This window comes from Pezoporus flaviventris, unplaced genomic scaffold, assembly GCF_033815535.1.
Source record: "Pezoporus flaviventris isolate CSIRO_AGI_PZ_B2104156 unplaced genomic scaffold, CSIRO_AGI_Pfla_v1 ptg000007l, whole genome shotgun sequence".
NCBI classification, from domain to species: domain Eukaryota; kingdom Metazoa; phylum Chordata; class Aves; order Psittaciformes; family Psittacidae; genus Pezoporus; species Pezoporus flaviventris.
Window position 1 is genome coordinate 3881435 of NW_026892555.1, and position 20609 is coordinate 3902043.

Genomic DNA, 20609 nt, shown 5'->3' on the forward strand with positions numbered 1-20609 from the left:
GTAACAGGGTAGCTACAGACTCAGATACTGCTCTTCCAGTTACTTCTTTCATGTGAACTGTTGAGGAAGGGAGTTTCTAATATGAGCTATGACTCCCTGTATTTTCTAAATTCTTGAGTTTTGACACAGGCTTTAGTCACCCAGCTACCCTCATGCCGCCTTCTCTCTATTCAGTATTCACTGGGGTTTTACCCAAAGAAAGTGAAACCCCTGAAAATGTGTATAAAAAAGCTTCCACCCCCACTTCTGCTTTCTACTTTTGCCAAGAGATGGACCACTGCCTCCAAGGAGTGCTTGCTTGTTATTTAGTGCCTGACTGCGTGTGACATTGCTATCACTTTTGTGACCTGAACCTTAAACTCCCGTACTTGTCCTATGAGTGTTCCAGTCTCAAGGGTTTGCAAGCTAGCAGCACAGGTCCTCTTGTATATGCTCTGAAAAGGATGTCTCTTCATTTCTTTTTTTGGAAGAGAGTTGTATTATGAACCAGAGAACCTGTTTCCAAAGTAGGAGATCGGTTCTTAAACTCTTGCTCCTCTTCAGTGTAATTGCCTTTGGAATGGCTGGTGTTTGATTGTAAATTATTATGCAAGAGGATAAATATACTTGGTTGCCTCAGGCACAAAACTGTAGCTTACTTAGTTTGAATATGCATATTTTTGGAAGGATGGCTCTGATGACTCAGCTTACCAGCAGCATACTCCTCTTTCTTCCCTTTATGGAAACTTCTGGTTCCAAATGAACTCTCTCAGATTAATGCTGCTTGTGAGTTCTGCTTCACCAACTACAAGATACTTTTCTCTACTTACTGATTCTGATAGCAGTTATATGGGATGAGATGATCCATAGTCTTTGTGCAATGGCTGTATTATTTTATACTATAATTCACAATGTCACCTAATTTTGTTATATGTGCATTTAAACGTCAAAGACGTTGATAGCTAAAGCTAATTTGTAGTGATGCTTAAGGCTGGAATATTTGTTGTTAGTCATAGAATCATAGACTGGTTTGTGTTGAAAGGGACCTTAAAGATCATCTAGTTCCAACCATTCTGCCATTCACAGGGACACCTTCCACTAGAGCAGGTTCCTCAGTCAAAGCCTCATCCAACCTTGAATACTTAAGTAGCTTCTTAGGGAGTTTTGAATTTCAGAGTAGACTGATTAAGCAGTCTGGAGACATTCGAGTCCAGTCTGGATGTAGTTCTAGTCAACCTGATCTGGTTGAGTATATCCCTCTTCATTGCAGGGGATTTGGACTAGGTGACCTTTGAAAGGTCCCTTCCAACCCAAACTATTCTATGGTTCTATTGCAGCTCTGTGATTGTCTGTGACATTTCACTTTCTGGTTCTGTTGTTATTTGTGCATATTTTCATAAAGAAAAGTTTAGAAATAAGAATAAAAATTTACCATGAAGTTTCTTCTCTGTGGCTTTATCAGTTTGTTATTTCCTAAGGTGACCAAAAATGCGGTTGTTTTATTAATCCTGAATGTTTCTAAGGAAATTTGTATTTGAAGAGTAGTAACTGAAAAATAAACACTGTGAGAGGTGCCTGTGTTTGCCTTTTTCTTACAGAAGGGACAGCGTTTTCTCAGAGTAGTTGCTCTAATGGAAAAGTACTCGAGTTGGCAGCTTGTTTTGGTCTGTAGAGAAACCAGCTATTGTAAATGGAATTTCTCCCTGACAATGGGCAAGGGTTTAAATTTTTTCTTGTAAATTTATTCTTAACAAGATATTGTCAAGGTAATTTGAAATAATAAATCTCTTTCATGTGAAAGCTCAGAGAACTGAAAAAATCTGTGGCTTTTTGATAGAAATGAATGAGAATTCAGATGCTATGGGGCTTAATATTGGGCAGGTTGTAACTGTCATAGAACTTCTCTTTTAGGCTATACACTTCTGTCTAGTTTTAGTAAAAATAATACTCAGTTATTAGAAAAGTTATTCACTAGAATTATTATTCACTAAAAATATTATTCAGTTATTCACTAAAAATACTATTATTTCAATGAAAGACTAAGATAATATTTTAATTGGAGAAGTGTATCAACATATATGTGAATGCATACCTCATAATGTTTCTGCATACCTCAAGGGAGGTGATCCTGCCCCTCTGCTCTGCTCCGCTCTCATGAGGCCTCGCCTGGAGTATTGTGTGCAGTTCTGGTGTCCTCAACATAAAAAGGACATGGAACTGTTGGAACAAGTCCAGAGGAGGCCACGAGGATGAGCAGGGGCTGGAACACCTCCTGTATGGAGATAGGCTGAGGAAGTTGGGGCTGTTCAGCCTGGAGAAGAGAAGGCTGCGTGGAGACCTCAGAGCAGCTTCCAGTATCTGAAGGGGGCCTATAGGCATGCTGGGGAGGGACTCTTCATTAGGGACTTTAGTGACAGGACAAGGGGTAATGGGTTAAAACTTAAACAGGGGAAGTTTAGATTGGATATAAGGAAGAAGTTCTTTCCTGTGAGGGTGCTGAGGCACTGGAATGGGTTGCCCAGGGAAGTTGTGAATGCTCCATCCCTGTCAGTGTTCAAGGCCAGGTTGGACGAAGCCTTGGGTGAGATGATTTAGTGTGAGGTGTCCCTGCCCACAGCAGGGGGGTTGGAACTGGATGATCTTAAGGTCCTTTCCAACTCCAACTATTCTATGATTCTGTGATGCTGTATACATGGTCTAGTGGAAGATGTTCATGCCCATGGCAGCGGGTTGGTACTAGATGAACTTTAAGGTCCCTTCCAACCCCAGCCATTCTGTGATTGTGTGATACATATTTTTATTTATGTATGAATACTAATTCTGATATATGTATAATAATTTTGTGTTGTGTTACTGAAATTGTGCCATTCTTCTTTCCCCCCCATCTGAGCAGCACTCGGCAGTGCCATCTACTTCTAGATGTCTTCAATTCTACAGAGCATGAGTTGACTATCAGTGCTAGGAATAACGAAGATTTAATTCTGCATTCTGGGGAGTGTCAGCGGTAAGTGCTTTCAGTATTAAAACAGCCCTTGGTTTAACCTGGTTATTTATTTATACATAATTGATGATGTTTAGGACCTATTTTTCTTTTTTAAACATTGTACAAATGTCAAAGAATATGAGTTTTACTTTCTCGGAGGTGCATCAATGAATTCTGGCAGTATCTCAAGTGAATTTATTCTGACTATGAATCCAGTAGAACTGAGAATAAGAAAATACAGTTGGTTCTGAGGTGTACTGCTCAACTTGTCTTTATAGAATGTTTTAATATATTTTTAGTGTGCTCTGGATGTAGTTAAAACCTGCTCTCACTAGTTTATTATCCTTTCCCAGTATTAAATAGTCTGTATGTGGTTCCCCAGCTGTTTCATTAGTTTTTGTAGAAAGGAAACTACAGGAAAGAAAAACAGAATTGAAAAAGCAATCACAATTTCAGTGGAAAAAGTATTTTACATTAAGTAGGCTGGTTTCTGTATTGGTTCTTACAGCCCTGCTATGGTGATGGTAAAGGTCATTTTGTAGCTAAGTATAACCACTATTTGCCATGATATATCTACCTAGGTCTCCTAGTGCTGGCTGTACCCTAGGTTACTTGGCTTATCTCCTTTAATGATCATTGCATCTTGATAACAGCATTTTCATCTTAAAAAGGTGAAAATGTGAAAGAGGAAACATTTCCATTTGCTCATAGGCTATCTCTGCACAGTTCTCTTCTTTGGGAGAGTTCTGCTGCAGTTAAATGATGAAATTGATGAGCTTATTTAAAGGGCAATACTTCTAAGTCTTCAAATCTTAGTCTAAATAATAAGTTCAAAGTAAACCCCCATCAATTGAAGGAATGCAATTGTCAAAAAGAAATTCAGAATAGGCAATGATAGCAGCACATTTAGAAAGCTTTTTGCATTAGTGACTCGAAAAGCACAACCACGACAAGTACATCGACTCAAAGCAAAGCTGAATAGTCTCAATTTTACTTTATCAAGGAATGGACAAAAATATGAGTAACATACAGTGCTTGTTCCTTTTAGGTAGAAAGAATTGCCTTTTTCTCTCTCTCTTTTTTTTTTTTTATAAAGCAGTCTAAATACTCACCAGAACATTCATGTTCTTACCTGTTTTGCAGTTAAAATTGGTTTGTAATTTTGGTTTTATGCCTGTTGCTATTTCACATCATTTTTGTACTTGATAAACTGAAAGTTTTCACTCTGAGTATTTTGGACAATGTGTAACGAATAGAAGTAATGCTGCAATAAGCTTGTAAGATTACTTTACATCTCCTGGATTGAATTACTTTTATTTTCCTGTGGTTTTAAGAATTTCAGTTTTAATATCTTTAAATCATTATATTGCAATGGATGTAAACCCTTGCAATAAGTTTTTTGATACAGTCATTTATCAAGGCTGATTGTGTATTTGTTGCAAGTATTTAAACCTTTTAACATTAGTGATTTTTATTCTTAGTGCAAATTGTTTTGTTTGACCCTTGGTTAGAAATTGCATGGGATTTCTTATCAGCTCTAAACTCTTTTGTTACCTACCTCTTAAATGATGACTGGTTTTAACTGTAGTGATGTATATATAGCTCCTGTGTATATTAGAGTTTTAATTCTGATTTTGATCAGAAATTGAGTTTTGGTTCTGATGGATCTGCTACAGAAACGTAGCTGGAACATACACTGGGCCTTAAAATGAGCTTTCCTCTTCTAGCAAAGGGCTTTGGATTATTTTACCAAAAGAAAAAAGAAATTAAAATTCAGAAATCTTCCCCTTTTTTTGATCAACGGTTCCAGACCTTTCCTTTTTAACATAGGACGGACATTCTCAGCAGCTTGCTTTTCTCTTCAGTCCAAATACACAATGCTTGTCCGCAAGGCCTGCTCTTAGATACTCCTTTTATCATATTTTTTCCTTTGGAGATTGATTTTTCTTAATATCTGATTAATATTTAAAGAAAGACTCTGAAGTTCAGGCTTTTTTTCCCCTTCCCTGTACCTTCTGGATTCCATCCTCATTCTTAATGTTTTCCTCATTCCACTTTTTTTTGCCAGCTTTGGTCGTGCTGGCTTCCTTTGTAATTTACACTCCTTCCATTCATCACCATCATTTTGAAATCTCCTGTCCTGACAAAGTGTAGATAGCAGGAAATTGTTTTCTTCATTTCTGTGTTTATTGCTGCAGACTAGATGTGTTTTCATATTCTCTGCCTACAGACCTACAAAGAAGGATAATGCTGCATCCTGCTTACGCTTGCCTCTTTGCTTCCCACTTTGTATATTTAGAAGGTGAACCAACTTGGAAGCCTCTGATGTGTTGCTTCTCTTTTCTGTATTATGGAGCCGTCACTGTAGAATACAGGTTTTGCTCCCTTGTGCCTGGTGAAAGGGAATTTGCAGGGGATTCTTACGTTGCTTTTATGTAAGATGAAGCATAGTGATGGAAGGTTCTGGATGCTACACTTATTAAAGCACTCTCCGTAGCATACTTGATTTATAATGAAGGTATATAATTGGCCATGGTGCTGGAAATGAGGAGGACATGGAATGAGAAATGCCATGAAAAGTCTGGGATCATCAACAGATCAGTACTGGCACTCTCAAATCTTGCTGGGTCTGTGCAGGGCAGTCCCTGGTATCAGCCTTATTACTTGGTGTGTTCCAGCTCCCTCTTTTTCTCCAGTTTATCTGTATTTATGTAAAAGGGATCGAATGTGTAGAACACTGCACACTTTTTTTACTTGAAAGACTTCAGTTTACTTCAATTAATTGAAAGATAGGGTAATAATAGCTGCTACGGTAAAACTGCATGCAGTATGAAAAATGGTATTATACAATTAAGGAAAAGTGACATTCTCTAGGCTGTTAAAATACTAACTGGAAAATATATGCCTCTTTTTGTACTGTCAGATTATTCCACTGACTAGTGAAGATTATAATTTTAGCTCTCAGAAAACCTTTAGCTTACAATTTCCTGTAATTTTAAAGCTATTGATTGGGAATGTTTCATGTGTGCATTGTAACTGTTCTCAGAAGCAATGCTATTTTCCCTCTATTTTAGAATAGAGAAACACATGCTTGGCTCCCTGTTGTTTTAGGGTAAGAAATGATAATTTGGGTTTAGAGATAATTTTGTTCATTCATTTTTCTGTCTTTTATCGTTCTATGTTCTGCAGACATACAAATGGAAAGGATCAGCCTCTCATTTTTTCCGTGTATCCCAAGATGTTAATTAATTATGAAGTGATCTTCCCACCGCCCTTTTTGTTTTCTGTATGCTTTGAAATGTTCCTTTGTGTCCCATTGTGGGAGAAGTAGTGATATGTTTTGCTTTGAGCTCCTTTCAGAAGATTGTGGGGAGAAGAGAGAACTAAGGCTCATTTGGAGAAGAGAAGAAATGCAATTTGCTCTCCCTCTCCTGTTGAATGTTGAATAAAAAGAGAGGTGCAAGAAGGTTCATTACAAAGCTAGGTTAAAAATCAAGTTAGTTTTTGCTGCTTTACATCTGCAGTAGTTCTTTTTTTTAAGCTTTAATAAACACAGTAAAATACATTGGACAACTTTTGTCCTGACAAAAAGTTGCCAGAGAAGTTACTCTGTTGAATTGCGTCTGATGGAAGTGATGCTAAGATGTTGGTAACATCTTCAGTTAGTTGCAAATATGTTTGATATACCACACTGTGATGTCAACATGCATTGTTGATCTATGCAGGTGAATATAATTCATGTGATGATGAGGGGAACAAGTACTGTGAGGGTGGTGAGGCTCTGCCACAGGGTGCCCATAGAAGCTGTAGCTACCCCATCCCTGGCAGTGTTCAAGGCCACACTGGGTGGGGATTGGAGCAACCTGGTCTAATGGAAGGTGTCCCATCACAGGGGTTTGGAACTGGATGAGTATTAAGGTCCTTTCCAACCCAAACCATTCCAAGATTCTATGATGGTAAGGTTCTGTGATATATATTATTAGAAAGTTCAGCTTTCAGACATTTTTCTAGATTAGTGAGGTCACCTGTCTGCAAAGCTGTTTCTTGAAGCAGTCATATTACACGCTGTTGAAGTGGCTTTGCTATGACCATAGGAATGTTTTGAATGTAATCAGCAGAGAAACTAAACTTGTTTATCATGGTGATGTGGCATTCAACATACTGTTCTGAAAGGGAAGGATACGGCAGACAGCTCCTGGGGGGGAGCTGTATTAGGTATGTTAACAAAAAAGTGTTGCCTCTAGCAGTGATTTTGATATATTGAAAAACTTAGGTATGGTAATTATTGCGTTTCTTACTTGATTATCAAACCATTAAAATTAATTTTCATGACAACCCTCATTTATGCGTAAATCACTTCATAATTTATGGTAATAGATGTTATCTCATTATATGCCCCAGGGTATCTTATTTTGTACAGCGTACCCTGCACTGCCTTTACATTTCCATTCTGTGCACGGTGTGTCTGGCATTTGGGAGTGGCAAACATCATCATCACTGGAAGATTTATCATGGTGATGGTCTGAGTAGATCAATCCTCTCATCTATCCTTGTAGTACAACACAACTGAGTTATTAAGGTCTTCCATGTGGATGAGACTCCAAAGTTGGTAGCTGTAGATGTAAAACTGTTACAGTTTAAAGTTTTCAGACTCTTTTGACGTTGATGTGAGGACCAGAGGAATTAAAGCTTGGGACTGGAGTGAGGAGTTAAGAAATCAAGAGCAAACAGGACCTGGGTAAGAACAGGTGTCAGTCATGAGGAGCTGTGAAGTATTTCTTAATGATTCAGGCATCTTCTCCACCACAAAGAGATCTTCTCCACTAGATGCTGGAATACCATCTAAAATATTTTGAGAGCTGTGTTTCCTTGAGAATAATAAGTAGCCCTGAAGTTCTGGATACCATCACTGGTACAGGCCTGGGGTACTGCAGTATGTGCAGTATTAGTTAGCACTGCCTATACATATTGGAAACATTTTGCAAGAAGTCCTCTTCCAAAGGGTATGAGAATTAAAAGTTCTGCCCTTTTTAAACCGAAGTTCCCTTAATAAATTTATTGTCGCTGTGTAAGTAAATCACAATTGTGATTTCTCATAGCTGCCGAGTCAGTGCCTAATTTGTGTGTTTGTTTATGACAAGGCATGTTGTCTATATGAGAGATTAATGATTTTTTCCTTACACTGCTGTTACAGTTTATGCTTTGAAGACAAAGCTGCTCTGACTAAGGCTTTATGTGCTGTCATCAAGAGAAAATAAAATTTCACAGCAATTTCTCTGGGTCTTCATATTAAATCCATGGCAAGCTGAAAGCTTCTGAGATACCTTCAAGTCAAATAAATAGTACTAAAGTTTTTATTAACTAAAACATGAAAATCATGTGCTGTTTTCAGGGTAATTGTCTTTCTTTTGTCCTAATTTGATATTTTTTTAAATTCACATCTAAGTTTTTTAAGGCTTGCCATTTTTTACTAATAGCCAAATCAATTTTTAAATATATACTACATCATTTTGACTGAATAACTAGCTATTTTTAGCAAAGAAATTGGAGAGGGTAGGGGAGAAATGTTTGGGTAGGGGAGGGTGATTTATCTAGCACTGGTCAGATCCACGGTATGGTCCAGTTCTAACGTTCATATACATTACAAAGCACTATGAAAATATTGGAAAAGTTACAGGAGGAATATGCAAAAAATCTACACTGGCAAAGTAATAAACAATGTAAAATAAAGGTAAAGGGCAATAGAAGGAATAATAAGGAGAAATGTCAGTTTGGGACTGCTTTATAGTTACAGCACTCAAGAAATTTCTTTGCAAAAGGGTCATTCTTGTGGTGAGAAGTTAGTCCGGATGCTCTTTTGAGGTCACTTCCAACCTTAGCTCTTCTTTGATTCTGATCCTTTGGTGAAGTGTAAAGGAAGGTGATTGCTTGTGGTTGGAAGTCTTCAGTGTGAGTGTACTGCAGAAACCCAACACAGGATAGGCGAAGAGAATAAGAAGTGAGAATTATGAAAGTCCATTCTGCACACACTGCTATAAGAAAAAGGAGATCAAGTGGTAAAAGGCACACATAATTTATGAAAATATCATAGATGTCGACTTCAGTTTGATAAGCACAGCAAAATTTAAAAGGGATTATTAATGTATTCTGTAAATTTGCGTGGATACAAGGACTCTTTTTAAAGGCTAAGGGAGGTGAGGACACCAAGAAAAATTGAGCTTTGAGCTTTCTGTGAATACAGCTAGAAATGTCTAAGAGATTTCTAGGCCTCAGGCGCTGTCAGTGTTCAGCAGTCTCCCTTACAGAGAAGGCATGGCAAAGAAGCCGACTGCTTCTAAAGTGTCCTCAGTGAAATTTGGCAAAGACCTGCCTGCAATTGCTGCACTTTCCAACAGTAAGACGTTTTCCAGTGTTCTGTTGCTGTAATTGATGATGGGAAAACAAATACCCTTGTAGCTTTTACAGCAGTAAATACATGAATAGATGCCTGTTCCTCCTTCCGTTTCCCCCCCAGTGCAATGGAGTTGTAGAATAATAGAATCAACTAGGTTGGAAGAGATCCTCCCCAGTGCAATGGAGTTGTAGAATAATAGAATCAACTAGGTTGGAAGAGACCCTTAAGATCATCAAGTCCAACCATTACCCTGGACAAGATCATCCTTTTTTCTCAATAGATATGGCATATTTCCATAGGCGATCATCAAATCACGGAATCCCAGGTTGGAAGGGGCCTCAAGGATCATCTAGTCCAACCTATTTTGGGAAAGCATGACTTAGACTAGGTGGCCTAGCACACTGTGCAGCCTAATCTTAAAAGTGTCCGGTGTTGGAGAATCTACCACTTCCCTGGGGAGATTGAATGTGCAAGAGAATCTCTTTCCTATGATTTGCATTTGAATTTAGCATTTCTGGTTTTGTCAAAACCGCACGTATTTGAAACACAGATAAACATCCCTTCTCTAGTTGGTGATATGGAGCCTTCCCCTTGGGTAGGCTTCTCAGGTTTGTCTCATTAGGTGTTTCTCCACTCTCTTTCCCCAGCTCAATGTATTGATTATATCAGTTGGAGGATGCTACATTGGGAAGGCACTTGTTTTGGTATTATATGACTTCTCATAAGATGATTTTTCTCTTCCCACTTCTTCAGAATGAGGTCTGAGTGAATTGACTGTTTTCCTGAATCAGGGGTGACTAACTCGCCGCGTCTAGCCTGCATGGCAATTTTTCTGACCTCTTTGAACATGGTCTTAACCTCAGGAGTCCCAATTTGTGCTATTTCAAGTGTTTTGTGTATGCAGTTAGGAAGACGGGAGGTTTGTGAATGCAGGTCAAGTTTGTCTCTGACAGAATTTATTAAGTTTAATGGGGTAGTCATAAACATGGCTAAATAGGTTGGCCCGTATACAAAATATCACACAGGTTTAACATAATTTTGCTATCCTGGTTTTATATGATCTATAAATCACTCAAATTCCAAAATAATCATCTTTGTTTTCCCCTTCAATCGGAAGTAGATCACAGGTTGTAGAAAGTGGAAGGTTCAAAATCTGTCTCTGAAAAAGAATAATTGGTTTCAGAATTCAGATTTAGAAATTATTGACAAAATAAGGTTTGGGGGTTTTGTTTTTCCTTCCTTTTTTAACAGAAGAAACAAAACTTTTTTCTTCCTTCATTTTTTTCAATACTTTGGAGACAATTTAAGATTTTGGGCGCTCGGCACATTGGTGTGAGCATTTGACAAAGTGCAGACCCAATAAAAATTGGCTGAATACAATGCTTTTTTTATTGGGGGTTCATTTTTGTACAATATTTGTGGAAGAAAAAGTAAGAATGTAAGAAAATTTGTATTATTTTCTTTTGTTAGAGAACAATGGAATCACAAGCTAAAGAGTTAAAAATAATGCTTCCTGAAGGAAGTCATAGTTGCGTGGCTTGTGCTTGCCCTCAATTCACACCTACTCAATCCAGTAGATTCATATTGTGGTTTATGGAAAATCCGTGTTTCAACATAGATGGAGGATGGATCAATAGTGGAGAAAGAAGCTGAATGTTATCAGCTTTTCACTGGGCATTATTCTCCTCATTAAATAAGAAATACCAGTATTCACTGGAAGAAATGATTCAGTGGAAATTTGGGGTTCATCTGTTCTTTTTAGTGGATTTTCTGAATGTTCAAGGAGACAGGTAAATAGTATTAACCAACATTGTTTTTTTCTACTGGTGTTTGTCAGTATTTGTGTGAGATGAAACTCGGTCAAAATGTCTGTTCTGTCCTGACCTCTGTGGTCAGCACCCCTGAGATAGGCTGTTGCTGTCTCTCCTCTTTTAGTAAAGTTAGAAAGTTTCCAAGTTGGAAACCTAGGAACACAAAGTCAAATGATAGACAACCACAAGGTAAAAAGAGGTGCCAGCTCTTATCTGCAGCTCTATTAATACAGTTGGCATGGCTCATTCTTCCCAAAGCCAACAGTGTTATGGGCACATGCCCATATGAATTGGTTCATCCATCACTTTCTTTTGTCCTCTATGACTTTCTGTCTTTGCGGCATTTATCCTATTCTGTCTCTTTTTCCAGAGGACAAATTCCTTACCTTAGCCTTTCTTCCTTTATTTTTCTGCTGTTACAGGTGGCATAGTTCCAGTTTATGGTATGGCTCATGGCCTCCAGACTCATAAATTACTTTAAGTAGTGAGTTACTGGGAGAAGAGCGTTTGCATGATTCTCTGTCATAGGCCCGGTTAGACACATTACTCTTTCTTTTTACTCACACCTAAAACCTGGTGCCTTGTACATTCACCTAACAGACAAAAAAATGCTGTGGAATTTATTTTCCTAATGAATTAATCTAATATTGTACTTGGAGACTGGAAATAAGAAGTGAAGGATATCTGGATGAGCAGAACCTTTAGAGGTTGTAGGTTCAAATGGTGAAGATAACTGAATAGTTTTAGTCCATTTCCTAATTAACCATCATCTATATTTTCGGGGAAAAAGACACCTAACACATTTCAGGACATTTTTGTTCATGCTGCCAGTAAGAGTGAGCATTTGGGTGTAGGTATAGCTCCGGGTCACACCCGGTTTGATCGATATCCTTAGATAAATAGATTCATTTAGCCTACAGCCCTGTCTGTATTTAGGAGCACTTGCTGTGTTTTGTGGCTGTGGTGACATGGTGACTGCATTAATGGGATGAAAGAAGATTGTCTTGAGTGGCTGCCAGTTACGTCTGCTTTAATAGCCAAAGAATTTATTAAAGTTGCACTCTGATGTTGCACTGATTTGGCTTCCTGCCTGCTCTCTGATGTTCTGTAAAATATCATGATGGCGCAGCATAGATTTTCTGAAGTTGGAAATGAAAATACCAAATTCCTAATAATTTATCTTAGATGATCAAAAGTGTAATTAAAATAGCTGGTTTATGAGTCTTTCCTTCAAGGGGAACAGTCATTTGAAATCAGCACTTCAGCAGCTTGAATTTATTCTTCAGTATTGACATCCATTTACTTCTTCCTTCATTAACTGGAAACAAAAGCTAAACCAACAGTGATCTGAAAAGATCACTGAAAGATGTTGTGGAAAGGCTCTAGTATAGAAACCTGGCTTTTTATGACATTTTCATTTTGCAGTGACAAAGGTGTCTCTAGAAGCTGGAGTCTTTGTTTTCTCTTTGTTCTCCTGATGCTACTGTACTAACTGGGATCATAGGCAAAACATTGATTCCTTCTTTGGAGTAATGCAAGGATTTATATATTCTACATTAAAAACCCCCAAATGCTAAGTTCTGCTAAGTTTGAATACAAGGTATGATTAGCCCTATAGAAGTGCATAATCTGGTCAGGGAGTGGGGTCATGTTAAGTCCATAATCTTCCCTCTTCATTCACTTTGTCTCTCCACTCCAGCTCACTTTCTTGAAGGCTGGATCTTCCCAAGGGAGAGCTTTACCCATGTTATCTCGGTATGCTTGTAGTTCACAATGCAGCATTTGAAGCAAGGTTATTCAGTTACTGAAAATGCATACTGCTTCTGTTTTGTTTTCTTACTGTTGACATCTGTAATTAAAATGAAGAATTCTGCTCTAGTTCTGGATTTTTAAAGAATAATAGACAGTTCTCAACCAGGATCTGTGGAGTTGTTTCATTTTCTGCCTTTCTGAAGTATTGTTGCTTTAGGGAGAGGAACTGTAAATATGAATCCTGTAGTACTTTGATTTCTGTGTAGTGTTTAAAACTTCAATATATACTTTTAGTATATACTTTTAATACATAGAAGTTCCATATATACTTCCGTATACACTTTTAAAGTTACTCCTTGTCTTATATAGTGCTTTCGGGCTACGAAAGATCCTGAGATTATGGAAACATTCCAGATTCATTATGTTGAATCATAAGTGGGAACCCTCAGGAAAGAGAGTGACTTGTAATAGAGAAGGTTAATTACAGGTTTATTTCAGTATTTTTTGTGTACAGCTGCATTGTTTAAATGGGCTGAATTGGAAAAGATTAAACATGGTTTTATGCAGGGAAGGTGTAGCTTATAAATCCAGTGAAGTTCTGTTAAGGAGCTAACAAGCTTCAGGGTAATATAATTATTGACATGTGACAGAGCTTCCCACCAAAGGCTGATCGAGAATCCAAGCTGCTGTGGGATACAAAGGGGAAGTTGTTAATTGGGTAAGAGGAAGGTGATGGAAGAGTGAATGATCACTTGTAGAGATCACATCATCACTGGAGCCCTTCTGGGGTTTGGGCTAAGCCAGGAGCTGCTCAGCCTCCTTGGAAACTGGGTGGGAAAAGGAGTGAGCAGAGGGCTGGGAAGGTCCCAGTAAACTGATAGTGAACTCTGGACCATAAAGAGGGATCTGACTGTGAGTGACTGCAGAAGGGCAAGATGATGAATTGGCAGGTGAACTTCAGCCTTAATAAAGGCACGGTGATGAACAGGGTGGAAGAAGAATCTGTACTTTAAATAGTGAATGAGCTCAGAGCTGTGTTTTAACTCTTAGGAACTGGATGCAGGTTTTAATACATCTGTGAAATGCTGCATATGGCTCAATAGTAGTTGACTAGAAAAGCACCATCTTTTTGAGCAGATGCAATCAGCATGGGGTAGGATGTTTTCACTTTGGTACAACCTCACCAAACGAGAAGGTGATACTTGAAAAATATTTAAGTTGAAAGGAAGTGCTAGGAAGAAAACATTTGCAAAAGGGAACAAACCTAATAGGAGAGGTGAATGGAGATACTGTTACACATGGGGGGGGTGGGAGAAAATAAAAGCAAGCATATATGAATGGAAGAATGAATTATAAAACTACTTCATGTTTGATAGCCCAAGATGATTGGTAGTATCTTTTTTCCCCTGCTTTCAATTATGGGATTAAAGTTTTGCTGTCTGATTAAGTATTGGTAAGGTGGTTAAATGGAAACTGGTTTATTGATTCTTATCTTCACAAACTAAATTATTTACTTCTTGGTGAAGGTTTTGCTACTGTCTGCAGATCTCTTCCTGACTCCTGACCTGAAGGTTTCTGGGGTATTTCCACATGTGCAGCTGATGCAGGATTTCCATTGCTGAAGCATAGCTTTAAGGAGACGAGCTGGTAATGGGTTGGAGCCTGTTTGTACTAGATAATTTGGGGTTGGAATAGTGGTTTCCTCACAATGGCAGGCGCTGTTCCACATTCTTTTAGTACTCTTGTTTCTCTATTCCTCAGTTGTTTATATTCTCCTCTTTCATAGTCTGCTTTCCCATGGCTTGTGTTGATGTCGGTCAGGGAATTGTAGGCCTGACCTTCAGGTGAGAGGGGAAAGCAGTGGACAAGTATCAACAGCAATCTTTGCTTTACTATTTTTAAAGTCAACTGAAAGCATTATAAATTCCGTGACAAAAATTAAAAGTTATAATCTGGATAAATTCAGGTGTGTATTGAAACTGGATAAACTCAGTATAACAGAAGAAAGTTTGGCCAGTGGTTTAGTGTGGCTGCATGCCTTAAATAGAGTTAAAAATACTGTTTCTTCTTTGCCATATAAGCCTCCAGAAACTAAGCTTGTTTTGGAAAGGACCTGCTGAGTCATTGCTTGCATGAGGAATTTTTTCTCTCTAAATTACTCCTGCTATAACACTTTACTAGGTCATCTGTATTTTTCTTGAAGGGTTTATTTGTTGCCTTTATTTTTTTTGTCAGTTCAAACTGAAAGATATGTCAGCTCCACAGAACCCATGGCAGAACATTAATTCTGTTAATAGTTGCTGTGAAACACGTGTGGTAACATCCCAGCCATGGATGTATCTCAGCTAAACCTTCCCCTTTGACAAATGTCAATTATACACACTGATCACCAGAGTTTCCTTCCAGGTTTACCTCATCAAGGAATCTTTGTTCTCAGCCCTATCTTTTATATCCAAAGGGTGCTAATGAGTTGTACATCTCCCAGGGAGTTGGCAGAGCTTGCTCAGCTTCAAGGAGATCTAACACCTGCTAACGCCAGTGCAGAAGCTTGGCTCCTGAGCTGTCAAGACCACATTTCATGGGTTGAAAATCACGAGCTACCATTGATCTGGTTTTTGCAGCGTGTTCTCAAGTGATTTGGTTTTAGGTGATGAATTATTTAGACAAGTATTTTAGTATTTTATTTGCAGTGTTTAAAAGGGGAGAAGCTGCCTCTTTGGGACTAATGCAGGTAAAAAAATAGAGTTTAGTAATAATTTATTGATAATAATTTCTAAGCTCATAAAGAAGATCCTTCTAGTAGGGTCCTTCTACTACATGAAGATTCAGTTCTGTATGAACAAAACCAGACTTGATGAGAAAGGAACTTCAAGCGGTACGCAGAGAAAGTTTTAGTGAACAGTATCTGCATTAATAGTGAGGGTAGGAACAGTGCCTGACACTGTGTATAAACCAGGTGTATCCCTGTGGTTCTGGCCTAGTTGAATTAACACTTTCACCTAGACTAGTTTTTTAGAATATGGGAAAGTCCATCCACATGGACGGACGTCCACATGGATCCACATGTGTACTTTGATATCCCTCAACCATAGAATGGTTTGGGTTGGAAGGGATCTTTAAAGCGCATCCAGTTCCAATCCCCCTTCCATGGGCAGGGACCCCTTCCACTAGACCAGGCTGCTCAAAGCCCTGTCACTATCCAGTCATGGGGCAGGTTTGAAATTGGCTTTTTCTTTTTTTGTAAGCACTAGAAATGGAAATTGAAATGGACTTTGTGTAGAAAAAGGAGAAACCTTGTTTCTTAAAGCTATTCACACTGAATACTTGCTTGTGGTCTTTGGAAAAAGTAGTAATTATCTGATATAATTTCCAGCTGATAAATATATGTTTTAAAGAGCTGCACATAGTATTGGCAAATAAGAGAATTTCTACGCTTTATTTTTTTACAAATACCTGTTTTAGTTTCAGAATGTCTTGTTTCACAATACAGTAAAACTGTTATTTTACTCCAGGTCCTGTGCCTGTATATTTTTGTGCCCCTCGGTGAAACACTTCACCGTTTACTACTTGGAGTTTTGGCTTGAGTTGTGAGCTATATTTGTTTTGCAAAGAGTAGGCAAACCACGGGTAACATCTGTAAATCTAACCTGCTCCATTTAAATAAAGCTTACACTGAGGTCTTAACAGTTCAGTGACTGAAGAAGTGGAAAGAGAATATAGAATTAGAAAAATACATGTATTAAAGCTACCTGTGTAGCAGTTCACTTACCCGCTGCTCTTTGAAAAAGGGGGCAAGGAAGAAAACAGGGTCTTTAAATAGACTGTCAAACTGCTGCTGCATCAACTTTCTTAGGTGACAGATACTGCATTTCTCATTAATGGTACCTTGCAAGCGCCTGTGGTTGCCATAGGAACTATCTCTGAGTTTTATACCTTAAATTTATCCTGACAAAGGTTATTGTGGCAATTCCTACTAATTGGCTTTTTTTTTTTTTTGCTGCTGCTATTTTTATTGCATTTCTCCTCTATGTAAGTTACGGATCCTAATGGAATGAATTGGCAGAATGGTAGTGGGTGAAAATGCTTTACAGAGCAGGACAAATTGGCAGCTAAACTCTGTGTTTTGCTCTTCAGTGCTTGGTCAGAAAAGTCTAAACCAACTTTCAGTGGTAACTAAATTACCTGATTTGTCCTTCTAATATTTTAACATGAAGTAGTATAAATGCTCTTGAAACACGGTTTTGGTCCATGCAGGCTTCTACTATTGTTTATTACCAAACATTAGTCTTGTGTTTATTACCAGGTATTACTACCAGCAGAGATACAAGGAAATAAGCCATATCCTGAAGACCTGAAAAGCTAATTTAAAGCAAGTCTCTAATAAACAGAAGACTGCACAATAAAGAGAGTTAGCCTGGTGCTGTGTTAGCACTTGGGACAGGTGCTGTATTGGTACAAATTCACTCATGTGGCTTCTGCTGGTCCAGCAGGTTAAATTAAAAAGTTATTCATAGGCTGATGATATCAGTGTTTAATTTCTGTGGGTGCTTTAGGGGAGCACAGCTACAACAGTTCTAGTGCCCAAGAAGTCTCAAATTCAGTTGCTTGATTGACTTCAGTCACGTTTTTTAGGCTCGGGACTGAGACAGCAAAGCAGTGACTTGATGAGCACTCCCAGGTTATTCATTTCACGGGTACAGAGCAGCAGAGAAAGTTGCAGGTAGAATGGGGGGCTGTCAAGCACTGTGACTTCTCATAGTGTGGAGGGAACAGTTCAGTTCTGATGAATAGCAAGAAGTGTGATTGGTACAAAATGCAGTGATGAAGAGCACAACACAGTAGGAGTAAGTCAAACCATGCTATTAGAGGAACAGAAGGGGCAGAGGATTCTCAACTTTTAGTAAGGTGAAAGATACTGATGCACATTCAACCCAGTGTTTTACACTCAGCCAATTTCTGCATGGCAGAGTTCAACTCGTGGCACAGCCAGCATTCATTTGACCTTTCTATTGAGATACATGAGAAGAACCTTCTAACACTTCACAGCCTTTAAACACTGAACTTTCGCAGTTTAATATCTTCAGTCCTGATGTAGATGAGCAGTTAAGTTTAGGGAACAGCAAACTTAAAGGTGTAAGAAGTGTTTTTTTCACAGTTGGCTTCTTCTGAAACATTGAGGCCGAGGCATTCAGTTGCTTTGAAGCCCAAGAACACATCCACTAGAACTTAGAACAATTTCATTTTCACTCCTTGTAAGAAGGAATTTACAGGGACTGTGATTCATGTCTGGGCATGGAAGTTTGGTACTAAGATAGAAAGATCCCTGTGGAAATTTTCTTTGGGCAAGGTGGAGGAGATTAGGGAAGTGTACATCTCCTTAAGGTCTATGCAGGTGTATGTTTCATTCAGCATTGTTTCTTCTTTTTAATTCTCCTCCTTCAGCTTGAAGGGTAAGATGGGGGACAGCTTTATCCTAAGTAGGTGGACAGGACTTATATCTTGTTTACAGTAAGTCTGCCTTTCATATCATTTAAAATAACAGAGCTTTATGGGATGCAAAATTGGTATTTTGTCACTGTGAAGCCAGTTCAACGTTCTGTAGAAACCTCATTCTCTTTCCTTCTGTATTTGATGCTACAATTCCTAACACAGTCGAGTTTTCTAAATTTTCCTATATTCTTCATTTGGTGTTCTGATCAGGAACAGAATTCAGAACTGATGCATGCTCATTTTTTGGGAACTTCACTCATTTCATGTAACCGGTAGTGAATTGGCATTACTAAGTCCATCACATGTTTTTTTCATCTGTATGCTTAAGTACTTTATAGCAGAGGTGTATGTTGTGATTTGAGGCCTCAGGGACAAAATGGTGAGTGATTTTCTGGCTGTCACGCAGCAGGAAAGTGCCAAGAGCAGAAACACAATCTGCCCTTTTGGGTTTGGTATAGCCATTGCTATTGAGTGCTGAATTCACTGCTCTGGCAGCAGCTGAGCATGTACCACGTACCTGTATGCGGCTATAGGATACATGTGCCATGATCCTAAGAGCTGGGATGTGTAAAGAGCAGCTTGAAAATTGCCAGAAGTTTTAACTTTAAATACACTGGCAATAGTGGTCTGAAATGGAAGTGATGATTTACAGTCACGTAGAGAATTCAGTGCATTGGTCCAGACAAATTGTTTCTTCCTGTGGTCAGTCCTGGAAATACAAGAGCTCTGTTGGAAATCTAAAACTCAATATGGACAAGAAGTAACGGGTTAAAACTTAAACAAGGGGAGTTTAGATTGGACATGAGGAGGAAATTCTTTCCTGTTAGGGTGGTGAGGCACTGGAATGGGTTGCCCAGGGAGGCTGTGAATGCTCCATCCCTAGCGGTGTTCAAGGCCAGGTTGGACAAAGCCTTGGGTGCCATGGTCTAGTGTGGGGTGTCCCTGCTCATGGCAGGGGGTTGGAACTACATATCTTTAGGTCCTTTCCAACCCTAACTATTCTATGATTCTATGATTGAAGAAGACAGCATTCACATGCCATTGTAATTTTTCAAGCTTTTAAGGCACTTCAGTTTTACATAGCAATTCATACTCATTTGCTGCATAAAAGATGCTCTGGTTGAACACCTACTGAAGAGTTTTTCTTGTGTTGACCATTAACTATAATTTTTGTTTTCAGCAGTTTTATGTCTTTTTGTTTGTAAATCCACTGACAATGGGGTGTCCTTTTCCTCTGTGTGTGTTCTCCCTGACACAAAGTGGTTCTGATCAGTACTTAGGTTTTATACTTGCTGCTGAAGAAATTACAAAGATTAAGGAATAATAGAAAGTTATGGTAAGAGAAGAAAACATCAATTTAGTTGCAGCAGCAAATGTGTTCACAGATCTTTCACTTAGGCGAATCAAATGTATCTTAATACATCAGAGATAGTAATTTTATTGTTGTTGGAGAGACTATCAAAATTATATTTTATACTATGATAGAATATAATACATTTTACTGAATTACGAGCTCCATGTTTTATTCTTCATGAAACACTGTTCTATCCAAGAGCATGACATTCATAGAGTCATAGAATTCTTTAGGTTGAAAAAGACCTTTAAGGCTGAGTCCAACCGTTAACCTTGTGCTGCAAAGTCCACCACTAAGCCATGTCCCTAGCTGCCATGTCTACACATCTTTTAAATCCCTCCAGGGATTTCCCTTCCAGGGAAAAGTTTTTTCCTAATATCCAGTCTAAACCTCCCCTGGTGCCCATCTTGCCTCAGTCTCCTTTCAGGCAGTTGTAGAGAGTGATAAGGTCCTCCCTGAGCCTCCTTTCTTTCAGGCTAAACAGTTCCTTCAGCTGCTCCTCATGAGAGTTATTCTCCAGACCCTTCACCAGCTCCATTGCTCTTCTCTGGCCCCGCTCCAGCACCTCAATGTCTCTCTTGTAGTGAGGGGTCCACTGAACGCAGGATTTGAGGTGCAGCCTCACCAGTGCCCAGTACAGGGACACAACCACTGCCCTGGTCCTGCTGGATACATCACTGCTGATACAGGCCAGGATGCTGTTGTCCTCTTGGCTGCCTGAGTACAAGCTGATTCATATGCAGGCAGCTGTAGACCAGCACTCCCAGATCCTTTTCCACTGAGCAGCTTTCCAGCCACTCTTCCCTATGCCTGTAGCATTGCATGAGGTTGTTGTGACCCAAGTGC

The 20609-nt window shown here is 38.8% G+C and overlaps 1 protein-coding gene across 5 annotated transcripts in view; it reads left to right on the top strand.

Moving 5' to 3' along the window:
- Window positions 1-20609, top strand: part of TRAPPC9 (trafficking protein particle complex subunit 9) — a 495602-nt gene that overhangs the window by 172631 nt on the left and 302362 nt on the right. For all 5 annotated transcript variants that reach the window (XM_061447664.1, XM_061447665.1, XM_061447668.1 and 2 more), the window contains one exon: window positions 2873-2983. In XM_061447664.1, the coding sequence (XP_061303648.1) occupies window positions 2873-2983 (111 nt within the window). The remainder of the gene's footprint in view (window positions 1-2872; window positions 2984-20609) is intronic.